Source organism: Lepisma saccharinum, unplaced genomic scaffold (assembly GCF_977018435.1).
Source record: "Lepisma saccharinum unplaced genomic scaffold, izLepSacc3.1 HAP1_SCAFFOLD_117, whole genome shotgun sequence".
Classification (NCBI taxonomy): Eukaryota; Metazoa; Arthropoda; class Insecta; order Zygentoma; family Lepismatidae; genus Lepisma; species Lepisma saccharinum.
The window spans coordinates 547,662-572,569 of NW_028142937.1; the positions used below are offsets into that span (position 1 = coordinate 547,662).

General features: G+C 37.4%; 1 protein-coding gene across 1 annotated transcript in view; it reads left to right on the forward strand.

The window, feature by feature from the left end:
* Window positions 1-24,908, forward strand: part of LOC145982326 (uncharacterized) — a 93,963-nt gene that overhangs the window by 46,978 nt on the left and 22,077 nt on the right. Inside the window, exons 4-7 of the mRNA XM_083115887.1 lie at window positions 6,956-7,027; window positions 11,754-11,927; window positions 15,647-15,700; window positions 18,247-18,294. Coding sequence (XP_082972013.1) covers window positions 6,956-7,027; window positions 11,754-11,927; window positions 15,647-15,700; window positions 18,247-18,294 — 348 coding nt within the window. The remainder of the gene's footprint in view (window positions 1-6,955; window positions 7,028-11,753; window positions 11,928-15,646; window positions 15,701-18,246; window positions 18,295-24,908) is intronic.

A 24,908-nucleotide genomic window follows, 5' to 3' on the forward strand; every position in this document is an offset into this window, starting at 1 on the left:
TAACCATGCACTGCAGATTCATCGTTGCCAACATACTAAAGACATGAAGCGGGATCATAGGCCAGTCAACAAGGGATGATTTTGGGGTCCAATAAGGAAAGAAATCAGGGAAAACTGGAACAAATTTTATTGCTTTCCTGAAAGTGTTCTTTACAACATATTAATTTTACACGCCTCTACAACCCGGATTTGGCCGCCATCTTGGAAAAATGGCGTCCAAAATAGGTTTTTTTTGCAAATATCTCACTTGGAAAGCATTGTATAGCAAAAGAGGTTATGAGAAAAATTAATCTACATAAAATTCTCTACAAAAAGGTTCTGTGCATTTTTCTTCTAGGATGCGCCTTTTGGGTGCTAGATGAGCGAGAAATTTTACTTTTTTTTCCTCACTCCACTTTGCAAGAGAGAAAGACAAAGAAACATTTTTGCATTGTAACTTGCATAGGTACTAAAATACCTATTCTAAATGTTCTAAGGACTTTCTTGAAAACGTATTTTCAAGTGGTAATATATGTATATTAATCACTCGTAAACAATAATTTTATAGTATTTAATACAAAACAAATGAATATAATGTCTGTATTTCTTGCTACTGTTAGAAACCAAACCATCCCTTGTCTTTTACCAGGAAGAATTCTTGAAATACGTATGAAAAATATCATCACAGTTGTCGTGAGCTTTCAGATCGAAGCAGACCATAATCTACCCAGGGATTTCAAACCGATGTGATGATGATATGTCCCCCTTTAGTCTATAGTAAAACATTCCCCGTGCAAGCACGAACAACAGACGTGCTACGATGCACGGTATTGAGAACATGGCGCAGTTCGAGCGACACGTGCAGCTTGCTTCGAAAAGTTGCATTTATCTCTTAAGATTAGCTTCCGTCTCTTCTATCCTCTGTCCCGGGAATCTATGGAGCCAGCGAATAAAAACAAGTCTCTGCGCACGTAGTAACTCGAGAGGGCTCGACGAATGAACACGTGAGAGGAAACGGGATTGCGTGGCGTGAGAAAATAACTGAAAGGACTAGCCATTTACAGGAGCGTGTACTGCTTCGCTCCGCCCACTCGCTTACTTCCCTTCTCTACTGTAATACACGACCTTGCTCCAGAGATTCCCAGGACAGAGGATAGAACAGTGTCAGATTTTGAACACATGAATATATTGCAATGTTCACAGATCATTGAACACTTTAGCCCAATTTTCCTACAGCTACAAGGCCCCTTTTAAGGCTTTTACAGAATATAATGCGAAGAAGCTCAGACTGTGCAGTTTCTTGTCTGTTGTGATACTTTCAGGGAGTGCTACACAGAGATCATAAAGATAAGACTTCTTGGTTTTCCACATCCTTACCCCATCAGCTATAACGAGTACGGGGCAAATTTGTACTTAAAGTTTTCTCTGAATTGATCTTGATTTGTTAGTAAAATATTATTTAAATTAAAACTGGATACAACGCATCTCTGATTTTTATTTCAGAAGTGATCGCTTCAGTGAATCTCTCTTATTTTGTTCAAACTTGACATTTGCCAAATGCTCAACATTGAAGACATTCCAACATCATGAGCATTGGAAGGATTGGTTTTCTTATTCCCTATTACTCTTGTAACTATTGGCTTTATACAATCAAAAGCAGGGATCCCCGATGGCGTAGTGGTAATGTTGTTGCCTTGGAATCAAGGGGTAACCGGTTCGATACCCAGTGGAGGCACATAGTTGTTCGAATCCCACTTGAAAACTGTAGGTCCAGTCCCGATTAGCCATATTGTGTATAAAGTGGACTTAAAAATCAAATGCAATCAAAACAATCAATCAAAAGCAGGGAATGGTGGCTAAGATGAGAATCACTGACAAAAGAACTGAGAGTCTTGTTTATCTCTTTATGTACGAGACTTTCGTGCATCGACATGCAGCTCATCTATTTTATCTGTGAACTGGTAACTAACTAACTAACTCTCTAGCCTTCTTAAACCCGAAGGTTTATGGCTGCAGCAACACAAGCATTCTATCTGTTTCTATCCTGGGCAAGATCAATCTTTCCTATCCTTACCGATTGCCTTTAGGTCCATCGCAACGTTATCCCTCCATCTTCCTCTTGGCCTTCCTACAGGCCTCTTACCATCAGGTTTCCCAAACAGTTTCCCAATTGCCTATCTGTGAACTAGTAGTCATGCCAAAAATCCACTTGGTTAAAATTGAGTTGATCACTCCTCTGCCATCCCCACAACTCTCCTTGGAGCGCATCACGGACGGCTCCATCGTCATATCTGACAAGATCCCAGACCAAACATTTTCTGATCGTGTTATTGTGGTTTGAATTGTTGTTTTAAGTTTACTTTATGCACAGATAGACAATCGGGACTGGACTTACAGTTTATAGTGGGCTCCAAACCACTGAGAAATGTGCCTCCACCGGGCATTGAATCCAGGAACCCTCGATTACAAGGGCGTTTTAATGTGAAATAACCTTTTTGGACCAAGTCAATATGTTCCTTTGAAATTATCTTCTATTTTTGACAAAATATATTATCTCCTGTACTCAGGGACGCTAAACTATAACCTGTAAGTACTGCATGCAGTGATAAAAGCAATTGAACCAATAAATGACGTTCTATGAGAAAGAACAAATGTAAAAAATCTAGTTTTATAGAAGAGAATTACCAAAACTTCATGTAAAACATGTTTCCATGAGCTCCGCACTTCCAAATCGGGGCTGAAAAAGGACTTAAAATTTCTCGCTCATCTAGCACCCAAACGGTGCATCCTAGAAGAAAAATGCACAGAACCTTTTTCTAGAGAATTGTATGTAGATTAATTTTTGTTATAACGTCTTCTGCTGTAAAATGCTTTCCAAGTTAGATATTTGGAAAAAAAACTTATTTTGGGGGCCAACTTCGAAGATGGTGGCCAAATCTGGGGTGGTACAGGCGTGCAAAATTAATATATTGTTAAGAACCATTTTGAACCATTTTATGAAGATAATAAAATTTGTTCCACCTTTCCCTGTTTTTTTTTTTTTTTTCCTTATTGGACCCCCTTGTTGACTGGCCTATCATGGTAGCAGAGAATCTGACAGAACGACATTCCTGATTTTAAATTTCGTTCAATTCACGTACGTTGCTTAACGTGTTTGATACCTTTACGTTACAAATTTTCTAAGTTTTATTAAGAGATATTCATATCCTGGAGGCTATCCTTCCTTGTCTGTCAGTAGCGTATTAAAAATTTTGTCGTTTTACAATAGAAAAAAATGTTAGTGGCATCGGCATGTGATTCATGGCTGTAAGCACACAGGATAAAAGTGGTATATTTTGAGGGCTCGTACTGTCAAAATGAGACCTCAACGAACAAAATGTTATCGAAAAAATTTCGTTCACATTGATGTCGTTTACATGCTGTGGAAGGATGTCGGTGTTTCACAACGACACCCTGTGTTAGTGTATATCCATATACGTATATAAATATAAATGTATTTGCTATTATATCTTTACCAATGCTCTAAGTTGGGTATTCGGAGAGTTGTATTCCTCCTCAATAGAATATTTTATGCAAAGATACCCCCAAGGCTAGAACAACTTCTCTCACCTAACAATTTCCAGTACGAGCGCTGATCTTTACACATGGTTTCGAACAAATATTAATATTTCAGTTAGTATGTTATAGTTGCGTATTTGGAGAACACAATGCAGCTTAACTCTCCTATAACATTTCTCTCTCACCTTTCGTGTAGCAGTCGTGTAGGTGCTCCTCTACCCGCTCACCAAGGCCGATGACACCCCCCCCGAAAATAAACAACTGTCATTTTTTATTTTTAACGTTTGAAACTATTCGTTTTCTGATTTTGAAATTTAGAATACTGAAACACCTCCTGAACACGAACATGATGCATTATATATATATTCTCGATTGAAACTTGATAATCTTCATTAGATAAGATGTCCTCGTTGGCACGCCCGATCCTTCTTTCAGGTAAATAACGGAATCACATACAGATACAGAGATAAAATTCTATGGACTAAAAATAGTATCACTTTCTACAATAGGATATAATATATCGACCTGCTCGTCTGTCTATCTGAAATGAGAGTTATATATTGATATTTCCGATTGATAAAGGCCTGTGGAGTATCGCGTTTACCTTGTAAATGCTGCTGAAACTTGTTTAGCTTCTACTGTCACAGTATGGCGTAATTTTTAGAATTACTAAAAATATATGCTGTTGGCTTCCTGATTTGTCGGCAGAATCGTAAGAACAATTAAGTCCTAAACACGAAAGCCATATAGAACACGAAGGAATGGAAGTGTACAGTGTACGAGCTACAGAGGCTTAACTACAAACGTAGAGACCCCTGCCAATGTTTCAAGATAGATCCCCAATTGATTTGTACAATTTACCGCCCATGCGTCTTGTTCGCAAATTGAAAGATCGTTGAATTTTCTACACTATAATTTACGTGTAAAAGAGATGTTCTGAATTGATTTCTATGCCACGCATATGAAAAATACATTACTGAAAATATAATATATCAAAAAATAGATTATATTAATTAATTTCATTTTTCCGGAAAACTGGATGAAGGAAAGTGATTTTCCTCTGTAAGATATTAGAACTCATGCGCTATGTATTTAATTGAATGATTAAAAATGGTTTATTGGAAGGAAGGGAGGGAAGAAAGAAACATAAATAGCGAGAGAAAAGCGGGTTGGCTCACTTCATATCACGACCTCTGACTCTTGTCATTCCATCCACCCTGCAGTTACGCCCCTAATGAGCTACGAATCAAGCGTTGAAACCACTGGTAAGTTATGAATGTTTTTGTCCTCTTTGGTGTGTCATCCAATTGAATAATTCAGATGCGTTTGAGTGAAAAGCAAAGAAAAACAAAGAAGGGTATAAAAGGGAAAATGATTTTAAAAATCATGGTACAGATTACAAAAAGAAGTAAAACTGGAAAATTCTCATTCTTAGTGGTTTCGTCGACATGACCAAAAGGCAAACGTGAAAGGGCATAGACTCAGTGGAAACTTTCTTCCCAGAACCGAGGGGGAGTTATAGTAAACACATGTCCACGGTGCACCCTGGGAGGTCTTTGTCCCCTGCGTGGAAAGGAGGTGGGGGCGGTAGAGAAGTACTGTGACGAGCACGCGACAGTGAGTCCGAGGACTTCACCCCCTCTTGCCCCGGACCCTTGTCGGGCTTTCGTGACCTTGAGGAGAGCGGAGTGTGAAATCCGAGATGTGTTACTTATGCCTACAGACCGTTAATATAGGGACATTTGTGTGAGTGTGTATATCGCTACCAGCACCAGACCTACGTTCCGAGTCACGCCTGGGAAAAGAACCACAGACTGAGAAAGCATTGGGATGCTTGAATATATTGTCGAGACGATCCGAGGACGGCGCGCGCGCGCACACACACACACACACACACACACACACACACACACACACACACATACACACACACACACACACACACACACACACACACACACACACACATATACATATATGCAACTCATCCACAAATTTTCAAATAGATTTAATATTCACGAAACTCTTCTCAAACTACTTTCATCTTACTTGCACAATAGAAAGCAAAAGGTTATCATATCTGGTTGCTCTTCTTCGTGGCTTCCTGTAGTTTCTGGTGTGCTCCAAGGAAGTTCTCTGGCACCCCTGTGTTTTTCTTCATGGATGACATTCACAAATATATTTATTACAAATTTTCAGTATTATTGTATGCTGATGAGTGAAAATTATTTCAAAAACATTACCTCACTTCAGGACACATTCTATATCCAAGACAATCGCAAACATATTGAACGCTGGTGTCAAGACTGGGACCTCAAATTAAATCCGGAAAAATCTGTTGTCATGAGGTTTACCCTAAAATACAATAGCACAGCGCCATCCTACAAGCTATGCAACCAGGTTATCCCATTCGTACGACAGCACCAGGATCTTGGTGTCATTTTTGATAGCAAACTGACTTTCAACCATCACATAGACTACATAACTTCGAAAGCGATCAAAATGCTTGGATTAACCTACAGATTTACAGACATAACACACGTTTCTGCCCTAAAAACCTACTTTACAATGTGTGTTGCTCCTATCCTTGAATATGGTTCCTGTATTTGGTCAATGGCATGTGAAAGCAATATAAAGAAAACAAACAAAGTAGTAAGTTTCTTCGTGAGAATAGTCAAACATAGGTGCCCAACCCTTGGAAACTTCTCCAAGCAATAAATTCTATCCACTCTACAAATTCATGACCTTTCTCTTCGCCGTCAACTATCAGATTTAACACTACTTTTCAGAATCATTAATGGACAACTTTTCACCAGTGAAGTCTTGCCACTTCGTAATATCAGAATCCCACGTCCCAACAGTAAATGGAACCTTCTTTTACATTAAATCTTCAAGGCTATCTTTAGAACAAAGATCACTTCTCTACAGGCTACAAACAATTTGCAACTCATTAAAGATGCTCCAGGCTTCCATTTATCTAAACAGACTTACAGAACGGCATGCAGAAAGCAACTGAAGAGTAAATAATATTATTTTTGCCTTAGTTGTTATTATTGTTGTTACATACGTATATGTGTGTGTATGTGTCCATCTCATTATTTTGTTTATTTCTTTTCCGATTGATATCCTGATGTAAAATGGATTTTTCTGTATTCAGGAATTTTCAAATAAATAAATAAATAATAATAACAACAACTTTATAAAAAGGCTTAACCAATTTTTTTTAGGAAGGGGGAGGTAAACTGACTTCCTTGGGATGTCAAAATTTTATGGTCATCCTAGACTGAGCATATTCTAGATTTGCATGTCAAATTTTGATAATGTAATCAACACAAATTTACTTGTATGTGTGTGACAACACAAATTTACTTGTATGTGTGTGACATGTATATTTATTGCTGTAACTTGTTCATTGCAGCAACAACAACTACCTGTCCAGGTTGATAATGAAGCTCCACAGGAAAGTGAAGCGGATAGTTTATGTCAAGAGGTAAGTGTCATTTTTCAGATTATTTTAAAATGGTGTTCTGTGACTTTTGACTCACCCCAAGCCACCAGTATCTTATGAATAGGATGTTGAACATCCCTTTGCTGTTTTTACTGCTTACCACTAAGTTCTAGTAAACTGCTGGCAGAATTTGTTTTCATTCTTCTTGTCGCATGGTGAATAGTTAACGTGTGGTTGTTGATTGATTGCTGTGTGCAGCAACAAATATCAGAATTTAAGATTGGATCGGGAAAAGAGCACTGGAAAATTCCATTGCACAAAGACAGTTCAACACTTAATCTCAGCCAAGAAACATCGAAATAAGTTCATCTTCTGATCAGCCATTTGCTGCTGTTTTGGTGTCTCAACTTGGTTTACAATACTGATGTATTGACTACAGGCAGTTGATTTTAAATAAAAATTTGGTGGAAAGTTAAATCAAGGACGTGCAAATGCACGAGGTGTTGATTGTTCTGTACAGTGGTGACAATTTGCGAATTGCGCAAAAACTGCACAAATTAATTTGAGATTGTATGGTACAAAACATAATATTTCAGAATATTTTCTACCCCGGACTCTGAAATGTGTGCATTAAGTTGTTAGAAATTTGTGGAAGTGTGAGCACCTCATTTAGGCCTCCTTACCTGTGGTTAATGTAATATATTGCAGCACGTCATCACCAAAATAAATCATACGATGTTTTGTACATTTCATTTTTTTTACTTCTGCCAGCATGTTTCTTAATCTTTTCTTCATGTTTTCATAACATGTTTGGTTTTTTTAGGTCAGTTGAAGAAGATCCATGTTTTCACTTTCTTTTCTGTTGTGCTGTCAGTTTCTTTTAATCTATTACATCCTTGCTCTTGTCGAAATGTTTGATTACTCTTTTCTCTTCCATGTTGTGACTTTAATCACACAATTCAACGGAATCTCATGATTGTTGTTTTCGTTAGTGCAATGTACATCTTTAAACCAAGTTCATTGAGTGTGGATTAAAATTGGAAACAAAATAATCGGCATTAGTAGAACAACTCTTCCAGGTTTTACTACTCTTCTTCAATTGCATAGCAAAGAAAAAACAAAAATATCTTACCCTATATTTATTACAAAGTCACCTCAGCAATCAATAATAAGGTTTAAGAAACAATGTACCCAAGTTCCCTTCAAAAAACATTGTTTCAGTTTTTCTCCCAATTTTCTACAGATTACGACTCAATTAACCTTGCTGTTTAAGCAAGAGTATTATTTTGTTGATATAGAAAGGGCCTTTTCCAAACTGTGTGGAAAGCATGGTATTGTCTAAAATGTTTTGGTACACATCAGCGAACACTGACCCATTTATTATAACTAAGGCCATAAGCCCAAATCAGCAAAAATTGCTGACCAGACCATTACTCCACCGCTACCAAATTTGAGAATGGTCACACAGTTCAGTCTCAAAGTCTTGGACTGGAAGTGAAAATCTTACGAATTACTTTGACTGCACTGCCTAATTACTTGACTGCACTGCCTAATTACTTTGACTGCACTGCCTAATTTAGTCCATAGGTAAAACTAAGAACACATTGTTTTTTTCCACGTTATAAACAGTTGTTTTTCACCATAGAAATCACATAGCATTTTTCATAGTTAAGTCAGTAAGTAGGCCATAAACATTTATCAAAAAAATACTGAGAAACTGACTTGAAAACCATTGTTATTATTCAACATGATCTCTACCAACATTGATATGCTTAACACCATTGCTTTATCAGTTGTAACAAAAAAGTTGGTTTTTCATCGTTGCTTTCATTTAGTGGAACAACTCTTTCAGGTTTTACTACTCTTCTTCAATTCCATAGCAAAGTAAAAAAATAATTACTTTCCTACATTTATTACAAAGTCACCTCAGCGATCAATAATAAGTTTTAAGAAACAAGGTACCTTAATTTCCTTCAAAAAACATTTCTTTGGTTCGAATTTATCATGTTCATGCAATAAGTAACACATATTATTGTGGCTGAAATGAAATTATATGTGTGAACCCAAAGGTGTAGTGGTAACGTTGTTGCCTTGTAATCAAGGGGTCCCAGGTTCAATACCTGGTGGAGGCACATAGTGGTTCGGATCCCACTTTAAACTGTAGGTCCAGTCCCTTTTAGCTTTTATGTGCATAAAGTGGACTTAAACAACAAATCAATCAATCAATCATTATATGTGTGAAATACATAATTTTTTGTTGACTCATTTTCCAAGAGTCCCCCGGTGGCAGAGTGGTTAGCACATCATGCTACAATGCCAGGGGTCCTGGGTTCGAATCCTGGCCTGGGCATGGAAGATTTGTGAGTGTCCATTCATCAATTTCATCATATCATCACTCATCCTCATCTTTGCAAATTAGCCAAAAGTGGCACAAGAAGCAAAGTAAAATAAAGCAATTCAATCAATTAATCATTTTCCAAGTCCAAGGGGGGGTGGTGGGGGAGGTGGGAGGAGGTGGTGCTTAATACCAAACACTTGTTCCCATTCACTGGCTCCATTTCCCTGTAGATATCTGTGGCTGTTTGTCCTTCGCACCATAAAAAACGAATAACGCTTCGCTGCTCATATTGCATGGACTTCCTGAGCACTCCAGCCATCTTTGCCAACTGATAACAGCGCCGTGCTGTGGAAGAAATCGGATGTTACAATAGGGCCATACCAAGAAAAGCCTACTGCATCGCTTGTATATATATATCTCGCTTTTGTAATAACAGTTATAACAAGCTAGAAAAAAATTAGGCGATAAGACTTTTCGATTCTCCCTCATACAAATGTTGTATATTATGCACTGTGCCTGTTGATAACCCTGTACACTCCACTAAATATGTGATGTTGACTCGTCTGTCTGCCTTTACCATGTATTGAATCTTGTCAATGTTTTCTTGACTGGTCTATGTCACTGGCAGGCCACCTGCATGGGAATCTTCATGACTCTGCCACATTCAAACTCACAGTACCAATACCAAGTAGTGACAATAGAATATGATGGAGTAGATTGTGCTAAAGTTTGTACCATGTCCTCATGAATTTCTTCCATTTTAAGGTTTTAATTTTCAAATACTTGATGACATCATGAACTTCATAATTTTCCGCTTTCATCACCTTCCTACAGATGATCTACACAGTCGAGTCACATTATTATGACCACCAGCTAATATCCAGAGTAACCACAGGGTCAGCACAGATAGTTGCTAGAGGGGCTGGGAGTGAATCGAAGGTGCAGCTAAGTTGTCACAGGTATCGGAGCCATGCTTCCTGCAGTGCATACCACAGCTGCTGGAGGGTGTGTGGTGGAGGATGCATAGAGCGAACATGACCATCGAGGTGGTCCCACAGAGGCTTTCAAGTCCAGAGAATTAGGGGGCCAGGGAAGTACTTGGAAGTCTTGGTTGTTCTCTTGAAACTACTGTTGGACATCTTGCATTGTCTTGCTGGAAGATCCCATCCTTTTCAGGGATAACAATCAGCATGTATGGATGTGTATGATCGGCAAGGTTGGATTCATAACCAAATTGATTGAATATCCCTTCCACATGGATAAGTGGTCTCAGAGAATGCCACGGAAACATCCCCCAGATTCCCAGGTCATAACACTGCTGCACCAGCTTCTGTTCTTTCAGCAATGGATACCACCTTACATGCATATGTACATCCATTCGATGAAGCAAAGAATGGGCCTCATAGTAGGAGGCAACCTTTCCCTATGAGCAGAGGCCAAATTCTGATATTGTTGTGCAAATTTAAACCTCTTCTGCTGCTCTTCATTATCATTGTTGCAGTGGCAACCCATTTGCTTCAGAGCCCATACATAGCAGGGTTCGCTGAACTGTCATTTTACACACACGTCTAATAGCCCCCTGGTTCATTTTGATGATGAACTGCTTCACTGTAACATGTCAGTCAGCCCTCATGCAGCTTCATTGCCAACGATCGCCTCTCACATCAATGGTATGTGATGCTCCGCAGTTTCCCCATTGGTTATTTGCAATGGTGCCATTTGTCCACTCACAATACACTTTCACCACAGCAGCATGTGCACAGTTCACAAACTTAGTTGTTTCAGAAATACTACCACTCTTGGCCCAAAAGCTGATAATCATCCCTTTTTGCCATGACAGAAACAAGTACTATGTGTGCAGACAGCTTATCATACTCCTTATATAGGGTGTGGCAGTGAAATGGGTGAATTTAAAAGCACCACCAGAGATACAAATTTATTCATGGTAATAAATACAAAATGAAAGCACAATACTTACAATTGTGATGAATGCTTAGAAACATCGTGCACATACATGTCACGGCACAGAATGCCCAATTACTTGAAAATGACATCACCCAGGTATCCCCTATTTTGCATCCACTACTGTCACTTTCTCACTGTGAAGTGACTTTTCATAGACCCTTTGAGGATTCTCATGTGACCCATATCGAAAGCTTTGCTTGTTTACAAAGCCTGAAAAATGAAAATTGGCTTCATCACTCATAATCAGATCGTTGATAAGGGCAAGATCGTTGTTTTGTAAAATGTCTTCACAGCGAATGCACGTTGTTCACCAGTCCACGACTCTATCTCGACTGAACACCGTTACCAGAGTAAATGCTAAAGTTTTGTCTTCCAGATGGCAGCAATCCCATTTTATATCATTTATAATATTTATATATTTTAATTATTTATAATGTATTATATAGATTTTTCTTTTCTTTTCAGCAAGTGGCTACTCTTATGAACACGTCTTGGATGAATAAGCGTACTCTCCGTTCATATGTGAATCATTTCCAAAATTGTAGTGAGAACATATCGAAGCACAGCAAGGATCTTCTGTACAGCATGCAAAACTTCAGAATTGCATTAGATCTATCATGCCAAGTCAAGAATTACATGGTATGTATTTACCTTTTTGTAGAGAAAACGAGAATGTTATTTGTAGGGCAGAGCCAATACCAGTTTGAAGCGATACCGATACTGATACTTAAAAATTCTAATGATTAAAAGTTCTTCAAAATATTGATTAACATTGGTGTGTAAGTATTCCACTCAAATTATATAAATCAATTTTAGAGCTGAGCAGATACCATGACCGATACCCACCGATACCGATGCTGATACCGATACTTGTATAATTCCAGTATGAAATAACAAAGGCTAGTTACTTCATCATACTAACTCGTCACAGCACTAGGCACCTATTTAGAAATATATAATTTGGGGAGCCAGTCCGAGCCAAGTGTCTCAGAAATATAATAAAAAAATTGTTTCTATTTAATACGTTAATATAATTATTTGTAATAATATGAAAATTAATTAATTAGTACTTAACTTCTCTGATGTGTATAGAGTATTGTTGTATGTAACCACAGACTAAGAAACGGAGGAAATACTATTTTGTTCTTTCTATCTTGACTAAAAAATATTGTTATTACATAACAGTTCCTGATAAATATTTTATGTACATTATTGTAAGTAGTGGTGTACATAAATATTTAGAGGGGCCTCTCCGATGGTGTCGCCGTCACCTTGTAATCAATAGATCGTGGGTCCGATACTCTGTGAAGGCACATAGTTGTTTGGGTCCCACTTTAAAATGTAGCCGTATGTTCCCAATCTAATCTCGACAGAAATTATTGATTGATTGATTTGCTATATTTCAGTTTGCTTCTTGTGCCACTAATTTGCGAAGATTGGGATGGGTGATGATGTGATGAAATTGATGAATGGACACTCCCAAACATCTATGCCCAGGCTGGGATTCGAATCCTGGCATCATAGCACGATGTGGTATTGTAACCACTCTGCCATGGGGGCCGGCTTTCGGAGGAAATAAATAACCCTCATTGGCCGATACCGGCAGTCACACGAAAGACAGAAGTGAAGAGGATAAGTATAAATTGCTGAATTCCCTTCGTGCTTGAACATACATAAAACAAAGCTAATTTCACAGTGACCTTCATCCCTCTTTTCCAAGAACTCCGCAACTGCCTGACCCAGCATTAGTACTGTAGGGGGGTTAAAACATACACATATCTTACCACCATGAGCTTGGAGCAAAAATTGGCACTGAATGGTTTATTTTTCACAGCGTTAACTAAGCAGTTACATGCCTTCATAGTCACGTTTGGGTTCAGCTTTCACTTACCCATGCCTTTGATCTTGCCATCTGCATCCCGGGAGTGTGGGGTTTTATCCAGTGTTTCCAGGAAAATGTATGGAAATTACTGTGCTGGTCTCCCAATCTGTCACAAGGTAGGGTGAACGAACTTTTAAAAAGGACAAATGTTGAGATGAGCTGTTGCTTTGCCAGCTCTTCTAGCCACTAAAAGTCTTTGGTATCGGATGGTATTGGTAAAAGAAATCAACCGTCACTCACCGATGCCGATACCGCCAGTATCGGCTCAGCCCTAATCAATTTACAAAGAGTTTTGCTTTAAAATGTTCGACAATTACAACAGAATATTAAATTGCATGTTATGTTATAAAGAAATTAATTTTTTCATACAAAACTGGTGTAAAATAAAAATGAACTTTGAATTTTGCATACTTTTCAGGATAATTACACCCCGCGAAAGTGACCCACAGCAGTTTTTCCTAGCCCATGAAAGATGAATATGGTGGGAGATATCGGATGGTATCAGCAAATAAATTCCAACCCATACTTTCCAATATCAATATTACTGGTATCGGCTGATACTGACGCATCGGTAACGGCTCAGCCCTAGTTATTTGTTAGGGGGAACCATAACATACAAAGAAAAAATCAAATGATGCGCATAAAATGTTTGATGCTCTCTGCACTTCCAACCACAAACATTTTATGTGCATCATTTGATTTTTTCTTCATATGCCATGGTTTGTGAAAATTAGAACCTGCATGTTTTTAAATAAGGAGACAAAAAGACTCATAAAAAAAATAATAGAGGTTGTATTTAAAGATTCATAGTTTGGATTTGATATTTTTTAAAAAAAGTATAGCATATTTAAGATTATTTCGGTTATGACTCATTCCATGCCAAATCAACACGGATATGTGCAATTTTCACCCTGACCATCTCAGATTTTCATGAAATTTGGGGAGTTGAAACTATGCATGGAACTTAGTACAGTGAAACCTCGATTTTACTTTCTTCAAGGGGCCAAGCTGAAGAAATTTAAAATACGGGAAAATGTAAAATCAAGGAAAATTTCTTAACATTTTACTATGTTGGGACCAGCAAATTTAATGTATAATGTGGGAAAATGTAAAATCCGGGAACGTAAAATCGGGGTTCCACTGTAACTATGAAAATTTTGAGTCTCATTTGTCTTGTAATTGTAAAATTATTCAAGGTCAAAGTTCGCAGAAATTGCCCTTTCTGAGCTTGTTGAGCTGTATTAAATGTGCTGTAACTCTGCTCCTATTTGACCTAGGAAGCTGAAATAATGTTTATTGTACAGGGAATGGAACAAGCTTTTCAGTGATATGTAATAAGCCTACCTGTGAATAAAAATAAAATGCATAGTTTCAACTCCCCAAATTTCATGCAAATCTGAGATGGTCAGGTTAGGAGCTGTGTTGATTTCTTATGGAATGAATTTTATGTCTTCTCACATCATGATCGGGCCACAAGTTTGGAGTCCAAACTCAAGTATCCATAGGTTTTAATCAGATAGTAGTTTGGTTCTGAGTTTCAGGAACACCCTGACAGAGAGTTGAAACATCATGTGTCAAGGGTTTTTTACTGAAATATACACAAATTTCATCAGCATATTTAGTGTTTTTTTTCTTTAATTTTGACATACTACATATACATTTTTTTTCAACAAGGAAATATAAGGTCAGTTGTTGTTGTTGTTGTTGTTTTAAGTCCAATTTATGCACAGTAAGGCTAATCATATTGGATTGATTTGGTGTTTTAAGTCCACTTTATTCACAGTAAGGCTAATCTGGACTGGATCTACAGTTTAAAGTGTGATCCGAAACACTATGGCCCTCCAAAAATCGAACCCGAGACCCCTTGATTACAAGGTGATGATGCTACCACTGCACCATCGGGGAAGCCATAAGGCTAATCAGGGCTGGGCCTATGGTTTAAAGTTGGATCCAAACCACTATGTGTCTCCACTGGGTATTGAACCCGGGACCCCTTGATTACAAGGAGATGATGCTACCACTGTGCCATCGTAGAGGCTGTAAGGTCAGTTACAAAATATACAATGCAACAATATTACATCACAAGATAATGTTTCAGAAGGGAGTCAGTAAACAACTAATTTTTATATGCTTGTTGTACTGCATTTTGATCTGTATTATAAGACTATTTTAGAAACCCATATATCGAAATTATCACTTATTTAGTTGTATTTAAAATTGAAAAACTGAAATCACATTTTAAATCCTGAAATTGTTTTGAATTTGCCCAGGCCTCAGCAGAACCAATTACAGGGGACATGTGGCCAGCACGACGAAACCAGTCATTGAGCTCCATAAAGAAACACCATATACTCTTAACACCATATACTCTTAACACCATATACTCTTAACATCACCAACTGTATCATAAATGTAATACATCTTATTTAAGTGTTTATATAATAAATATTCCTCCTTTCTTGCTCACTCAATTTAGGACAAAGTGCACAAGCAGGATGCGGCAGAGGAGATCCAGAAGGTATCCTTGACTGTAAGTATTAATTCTTAAATAAATGTTTATAGTGCAGTGAATAAGTTCCCAAAATATTTTAATTCTGGATTCCAGCACCAAACTTTAGGGTTTGATGAAATACATATCAAAGACTATAAATCAGCTGGGAGACAATCTCAGAAATCATTGTCACGTGCAGTGACGTCATCAAAATGGCCACCAAGCAGCTTGTTAGATGTTTAATATCTCAGAAACTACTGAACGGATTTTAATGAAATAAGTCATTTAAAGGAATAGTTTTTTTTATCTAAAATTGCATTTTTACACAGTTTTCTGTAAATTCAATTGTTTTTTAATAAAGTTCAAATTATGAATATTTTCCTTATTTCCTGTCCCATCCACTTCCCAATGCGTAACACTGTTAAGCCTTGTTTCCATGTTAATAAAACATGAAAATGCTGACCAAAGCAAACTTTTATAGTATCAAAAAAGAGGGTGGAAACGTTATATTTTTATGTATATTTTTTTAAAGTTTGCCTTAGTCAGAATTTTAATGTTTTATTCCCAATGCGATATCCATGCAACACTATGTTCAAGGTTGCTTAAAATAGTTTCTAAAATTTAACTATAAGTTGCTGTATGCTTGCACATATTATTAGTTTTACCTACTTAATATTGCTCCTTGATGATTTGTTATCAATAAATTATTTTCAATCTAATTTGATATTTTCTTAAGAATAAGGCCTGTTTTTTTTTCTCCTCCTTTTGGTTGTTAAATGTCAATCCTAAGTACAGAGGTAGAAGTGTTCCTTGATCTACATTGTGACGGCTCAATTAAGCAGCTAGTTGCCCTTCACTCTTAACGCATTTAACTAACTATGCAAAAGTCAGGGCTGCAATTTTTTCTTGTTCTGCAAAGGATGCTTTCTTGCTGGTAATCGGGTTTCCTGTAGATGTTCCTTCTAAAACCATTCTAAAAACCAGAAGTGATTTCTTAGAAACAAAGTTCACATGGTTCTTTAAAAGACCTATTAAACTTTTGAAATTGCCAAACACGTCTTCATGAACAATGTTGAATAGCTACACGTGTTAGACACATTCCGTCACTTATGGAATTGTAACTACACTCATCAATTATGCCATTATGAACATCTCCTACAAATGTTAGGAAAATTTCTCAACAAACTTGCGATGAGAGAGGTTCACATTCATCATATTAACTTAATTGTTAATTTATAGCCATTTTCTGTTGTGAGAGGCTGTTTGCTGTCGGTTTGGCACAGAACAAATATATTTCATGATATGACTGATTTGCTGTGGCTTGTGTACAATGAAATTACAATAAATATGGGGTGCGTTCCGAAGGTCTTAACGAAACTAACGAATCGAACGAAAGTAACTGGCCTCGTGAACCTGGTGAAACCAGTTATTTTACAGACTTCTGGGTTGCTCTAGACGAAAGCGCAGGCACAGCTTTATGTTTATAGAAATTTGCTGCATGGCGTCCAGCAGAAGGCATGTGCTACTAGCAGAAATAAACTCTGCTTCGAGCACTGTTACTCATTTTAATCACATTGTAGGAAGAGTTAAGGCACACTCAGCTTGTGCATGTTGCTTCATATTGCTCTATGTTAAAAATATAATACATTTTCCGAACTAGAGCAGTTTGAAGCCATCATGCACACGCGTTGTCTGCGGGCAGCAGACAATTCTCACCGAACAAACCAACCTCCTGGCCCCTGTATTTAGTGAATCTCGTTCTTTCAGAGATGCACGGAATGCGACTTTTGGGACAGCATAATAAACCTCACAAAACGCACGGAAGCACTTATTGACCATAACTCGTGCAACTTTCGGAACAGGCCCATGGAAGGTTCCAGGTTCGAATCCTGGCCAGGGTCTGAATGTTTTTGTACACTCACCTCACTTAGAAATTTGTTGTCCGTGCAATGCTATGAAGCATGTATAGGGGGATGGAGGGGGGGGGAAGGTATAAGACCACACACATTCTATTGATCTTGGTCATGTTGGAGGTGATGTGAGCAGCAACATGCTCTGGCCACCTTTTCCCCAGGGTTGCTTCAAGGTACCCATTTAGTTGAGGCTTGATGGACCCCAGAGTCCCTTTATGCATGACAACCTACTGATAATTTCTCCCCTGTGTGTTGCGCCATGCCATGAAGGTGTATATGGGGTATGGAATTAGGGACCTACACTTTCTTGATCATGGTTGAAGGTGTGGATTTGATTTCATTTATTTATTCACCTTTAGGGATTACAATAATCCATGATTTAGATGATGTGATCAGAACCATGGCTATGGTGCCTTTACCCCCCCCCTGCTTCATAGTTTCCTCCATTTACCCACTATTCAATACTGGGTGGGCACTGGAGCTGCTTGAAAAGAAAAAAATCCTGGTTCTCATTTACTGGGGAGATGCCTTAATGACTGAGCTACCACAGCTTATAATTTATCATTTAAACTTATAATTTTGTAAATACTTGAATGTAGAACATTTGTTTAATTATCCCTGCGAATCATTATTTTTTAAAAAAATATATATATACATTTTGTTTCATTTCAGAAATGTGAATTGGCTGCTATCAGAGATGATGTAAATTCTGCAATGATGGTAAGCAATATTTCTTTGAAGTTTAAAAATTTCTTTTTTTGTAATATTGTTCTCTTTGATTGTATGTGGATTTTTGTGAATAATGTACGTTACATGCGATATATCCTTGAGGAGTGTAAGCGACCAAGCCAAGACGCCACGCAAATAGTTGCTGTCTCACTTTTGGAAGCCACAATGTAGCCAGACCACGTTGAGTGAGAATATGGCTGACATACAATAATTCTCACCAATGTGGCCGACTCAGTTTGCACGAACCTAAACACAACAAAATCCCGCAGATACCAGGGGAAAGTGAATCAAGATCAAGGGGCTCTTATGGAGATATGTCGTATACACTATATACATTTTATTTACATGATATTTATATTGTTTTCTACTCCTCATTTGATGCACATCTGCTATCTTGGTCCCACTTATCTGTGGTACCCACTGCCGGGACTCTAGCCTGGTTCACAAGAACAAGTTGCTGCGCAAACTTCCAGCAGTAGCCAGGACTCAAAATCATCACACTGGCCTTGTCCACAGTTGTAACTTATTCTTCATGTGACTGTGGAAATGTGTCATTTGAGTGACACTTTTTGAATGCACACTGTCTTCAGCATAATGCATGCCCACCAGCCCTGTCTCGCACAACTCCCAACTGGCACTGTCCCTCTGGGCAACTCAAATATCACTTAGTGTACTGCTGCACCGGACTAATGCACTGACGAACTGTTATGGACGAAGTGTCATCCAACATGGTTACAAACTGTCCAGTTTTTTTGGGGGGGGTTTCAGATAAAACCTGGGCAAAACTGGGTTTTGTTGTTTTTTTTCAGGTTATGTTTAAACACATATATATATATATTAAAAATGAAATATTTTTTCTCCTAGTAGTAATGCATTGTAACATTCAATTTGTATTGCTTTATACTCTGTCTCAACTATCCAAGTAAACGAAAACAAGTCTCTGCGCAAGTAGTAACACGAGATGGCTCCACTAATAAACACCGGAAAGAGAAATGGATTGCCTGGAGGGGGGCAAGCAACTGCAGTTAACAGCCTTCACAGCAGCATGTACTCTGCTTCGCTCTGCCCACTCTATTTCATCCCCTTCTCTGATGCTATGCGCACCCTTACTCCAGAAATAACTGTGACAGGGAATAGTTGACTGAATCAAAAACTATTTAACAATTATGTTAACATAATCTGTTCCATTTTTTTTTTTCAACACTTTGATTCTATTCTTCCAGGAGGGTGTAATAGTTATTGAGGAAGCATATACTTTGGTTTATCCAAGAATCAGACTACCAAGGGGTGGGGGTACAAAATATGTTGTGACCAGTGTTTTTTTTTCTGATAGTCAACAACGGCACTCGATACTGGCATCTTATTATAGGTGAGGACTAATAACATTTTATTCTAACAAGATAAATTCTTACTATCCCAGAAGTCTTGGGTTCGAATCCCAGCCTAGCCATGGGTATTCTTTGTGTCCTTTCATCAATTTCATCATATCATCACTTGTTCTCATCTTTGCGATTAGCCAAATGTGGCAGAAAAGAGGAGTAAAATAAAGCAAATCAATCAATCAATCAGTGAAACAAACAAGAGAAATGCATGTGTGTGTGTGTGTGTGTGTGTGTGTGTGTATGCATCATCGTTTATGAACATAACACAATTTTGAGTAATTGTTATGATGAACACATTAACAAACAACATGGTAACATATCAATCTTTCTTCCCAGAAAAAAAGCAATAATCATAACTTCTTACAGATTTAATTTTATCAATCAGGTTTGCTACCTTTTTCCTCCGCCCTTAAAAACACAATTCTTGAACCTTTTCAATGTAACCAATGGAGGTACAAAATACATAGACTTTATACCTTCCGTCTGCCACAAGACAAAACGTGAAGAGCAAGAAACTGTGTCATCTTTAAAATCCCTTCTGTCATACTATCCCCAACAACAAACTGTAAAATTTCATCGTGAACATTGGGCCTCTTCCTAACAGTTTTTGAAAAAAGCTTGAAATGGTACATTTACTAGACATATTACATGGAACAAATTCATAGAACGTATTAAGAAGAAAACTAAACTTCATGTTACAACTCGCATTAAATAATTTCCCGAGCATGACCTGGTGATACCTTAAATGCAGCTGAAATTTTTGCTCCAATGTAAGGAAGAAGAAAAAAAAAAAATCACATTAAGCTATAGGCAATTATTAAAAACCACGAACAGACCACTTGAAGAAACCAAAGAAGAAAAAATTCATAACAACAATGCCGACAAAAGAAAAGAAACTGGCCGCTGATCTTTATAGAGACTGCCGCCAGTTCTGAAAAGTATCGGCACCTCTTTCAGTGCTTCCCTGTTGGATTCAATAATAACGGTCTTACTTCAGTACCCATCATTCGGTGCTCAATATGACAACATGACATAATATTACATATTAATGTTAGTGTTTTCAATAAACGTAGGGGGTGCAGAAGAAAATTAAGGGTTGCGCAAGCACCCTCTCATGCCCCCTGGCACCTCAGTGGTGAAAGTATGTGTTTTTCAAGATCAAGCACATTTTTAGTTAATACGATTAGTAAATATTCCATTCTGAACTTCGCCAGCCCCCATGGCGGAGTGGTAAGCAAGTGGTGCTATGATGCCAGGGGTCCTGGGTTCAAATCCCAGCCAGGGCATGGATGTTTGCGAGTGTCCATTCATCAATTTCATCATATCATCACTCATCTCCATCTTCGCAAATTACCCAAAAGTGGCACAAAAAGCAAAGGAAAATAAAGCATATCAATCAAAACCATTCTGAACTTCAGTTTATGAAACACATTATTTTGTGAATGAAGTGTTGTGTCTATGTTGGAATGAATTATGCTACAGCTACAAACATGTTTTTTATCTCATTTATTTCATATGCCATTGACCATTAGATTATTCAAAAATAGTATGTAACACAATGTTTTAAATCTGCTTCAATACAGTTTGTTCACAGTTTGTCACAGTTGTGTTTTCTCATTATTTTTCTGGATGTTTCAAGCAAGCATAAATACCTCCTTCGTATATTAACTATGCCAAATTACAAATTTGCTGTATTTAATTGCATGGCTGATTTAATCCAAATGGAATACATTATACATCTTCCAAAATATCTGGCTGCTATGGTAATGGCAATTCCCATGGTCAAAACATTGGTGTCCCCAATTTGGTTCCCAACGTTTCCCAAACGTGCACTATATTTTAAGACATTTATTGTCAAATTATAGCTTAAGCAAAGCCGTAATATTCTAAAGAGTCTCCTTTCTTAATCTCCAGAAATGTAGCTTAGGCAGAGTTTTGAAATCGTCATCAGAATTTGGACTCTACCTCGGCATACGAAAAATCATTTTTTTTCTACAATCTTGAAATACTTTGAACAAATGTAAATGGTCTCAAAATTGGTGACTTACCCATAACCTTCCTAAAATACACACTACATTACAGAGTTTTTACTAAAAACTTAAAACTCAAGTGATATCGCAACATTGCTGAGACTTAAGTTTCTTAATCTACGAAAATATAACCTAGTCATATAAGCATAATTTAAAGTTTTCGCAAGACATGTTAAACCAGTCTCATCTACTATCTTGAAACATGATAGCCAATATTTCTCAAATACAATGTGAGATCAATCCTTCAAGTTATCTTGCAACTATAAAAATTGCAACTCAAAAGCTTTGCATTTATGGCGGTATCAAAAATAGAATGTGTGTGATTTTACCTCTTACCTCCACTCCTAAGAGCATAGCATAGAGCCTGCCTGCAACTTGTGGAAAATTAATTTTTCATCTACCAATCTACCATATTGAAACAAATTGCTCGATTTTGTTCACACATTTTTTAGCTGCAGAAATAATTTCACCTAAATGATTCTAAATTTACAGCAGTTATCATCATCATTAAATAGATGACTTATCCCTCTCTGCTCATCCACCCTAACTCATACTCCTCCTAAATTATGCACTATATATTTTGATAATTTTTTTGTCAAATTATAGTGCAAGTACATAATGCTGCTGTAAGTTTCGTGCACAAAGCTGACATTGTGGTAATTATGAAGATGCACGACTTGCATGGCCTCAGAGCTCCTAAACAGACATAAATGACATTTTACTGCATAGGCAAGCAACCCATTAGGATGAGAAATGACAAAAATCATTTAAAGAGTGTTCGAATTTAATTATGTCACAATTAACAATATTTCAATAAAAAATGTACTCAATTCTCCCTTGTAATGTTTAAACATATAAACATTTCTTGTATCAATTAATCATCACAGTTGAAACTATGATGTGCCACTATGGATTCCCCCCACATAAGCAAGTGACTGGTAACCAAAGTGCTCCCACATTTCAAAATTATAAGCTTTGTTCAAGTATGATGCATCAATAAATGCAAACGTTTTATTTAAAAATTTGTGATACTTTTTCTTTTTTGTTTCTTGGATATATGATCTTTTTATTTGTGTTAAATGTTCATTTCTAGCATGATTTGAGGAAAACAACCTGAAAAACCCACTATGACTTGTACTACATTCACTACTTTCAGTATTATAAATTCTGATAAGCTTTATCTTTACAAGTTTTCCAAAAACAATTGACAATTATAGAACCTCACAAGTATTTAAAGCCATAATTTACAACATTTTCTGAAAAAAAAAACACACTTTGACTGGTTTTTTTGATGGTTTTTTCGAATAGGTTTTCTAAAAAAAACTGCATGGGAAAGACTGGTCTGGGCCCACCCGGGTCAACCCTGAGACTAACACATGCAGCGAACTGATGCACGGCGAGCACCTTAAGCACACTGGCACTGGACAAACTGTCTAAACTGCGATGAACTCTCACAACAAACTGCATGCGTGCGTGTGTTACTCCACAAAGTGTCCTCTATGAACGCTTGTCAAAATACTGTCCGTGTACGTGTTCACGAAAACTGTTGTCCTCTCTTCTCTCACAGGCTCCCTTTCTTCCCAAAGTACCACATAAAGGGGACAAGCCCAGATTGGCCCTTTCCATTTGAACTGCAAACTGCAACTGCAGGGTCCTGCAGGCCAAATTTCAAGAAACTGGCCAAGCTCTGTAGGTGCTGGTGAAAGTTTTGGGCCGAAATATCCGCTACTATTGTTATGTAAATGTGGGAGATGTCAGGCAAAAGATTAACCCTTTTGGAAGAAAGATGTGGAATTTAGGTCAGATCTGGGAGACAAGAATCTGCTTTGTTCCCATGAGAAGTAAAGTTTCCTTAAACGGGGATATGAACAATGTGCATCTTAAAAATAAATAATATGAATATGCACATGTATATACTTAACACACTTAGTAATAATATAATTATGTTACTATGTATGGTTGCAGGAGTCACAATGATTATTAAAGTCAACTGATTACATTTTACAGGTGAAAGAAAAGCAGGGAGTGTGTGATGGTATTTTGAAATTTGACAAAGGCTTTGAATTTTGTTGTATAACAGACTTGGAATTTGTTTAAAAAATAACTTTTCATTTGGAACTTTAAAAGGGTTTTGTGTTCTTTTACATTGATGTTCTACTTCTTGGATTAATCACAGCAATGAGAATGCATGAGGATAAGAGTGCCACAGGATATTTTCTCAGGAGAGGCAGAGCAAGATTACATATCTTCCCCTTAAGTCATAGAAACTCATGTTTTAGGTTACCCTTTATTATTATTATTATTATTATTATATTATTATTTACATATCACATAATTTAAATTACATTTAAAGTATGCTACCTTGGTGTTGTCAAGTTCAATCTTGAATCCTGTATTTAAATATAAACTGGATTCGCCTTGCTTCTTTTCCATATAAAAATATGCAACATGAAATAATTGCACCAATTTACAATTTTGCTTTTTTCATTTTTCAGGTATAGTTTTCTAGAAAGTAATGACATTTTTTGTTATATTTTGAGATTTTATTTATTACTGAATATTTTTTTTCTGTTAATGCTTGTCCACTCATAAGGAAACATCTTTTCCAGGAAACAAAGTAGACTATTAGCAATATCTCCCTGCTTTGCATCTTTTGTTGGGTGAGAACTTTTCTCTTGCTGACTGTGAATTGAATCCAGGAGACATTGGTTGCTTTCAGCATGCTACAATTGTTTTAGTGAAATATATAGGATTTCCTCCATCTTAAAGTCTCTACTAGCAAACAATAGCAAACATTTTTATTTGAACATATCAGCCAAGTGTTCATTTTAATTCAGATTTATTCTGAAAAGCTATTTCAATTTGTGGTTTGAGTATACTCCATGAGGCCTTAAAAGGATCGCTTTGCGGGCTTGCAGCAGACAAAAATATAGGGGTGTGTCTGCGAGAACCAATCAGGTCCGTGAATGAGCGAGCCTGGTTGCCACAGCTAGCTCGCTGCACCCTTCTGGAAGGGTGAGTGACCTCTGCCTCTTGCTACCTCGGCCTGTTTGTTCGGCTGAGGAGCAGACGACATGAGAGTATCGGCAATAGTGTGCGAGCGATGTTTGCTGTTAGCCCGCGAAACGCTGTTTCTAAGGCCTCCTGCAGTATAATAATACTGAATGAAGTTATTTCCTGTAAATTGTTCTGT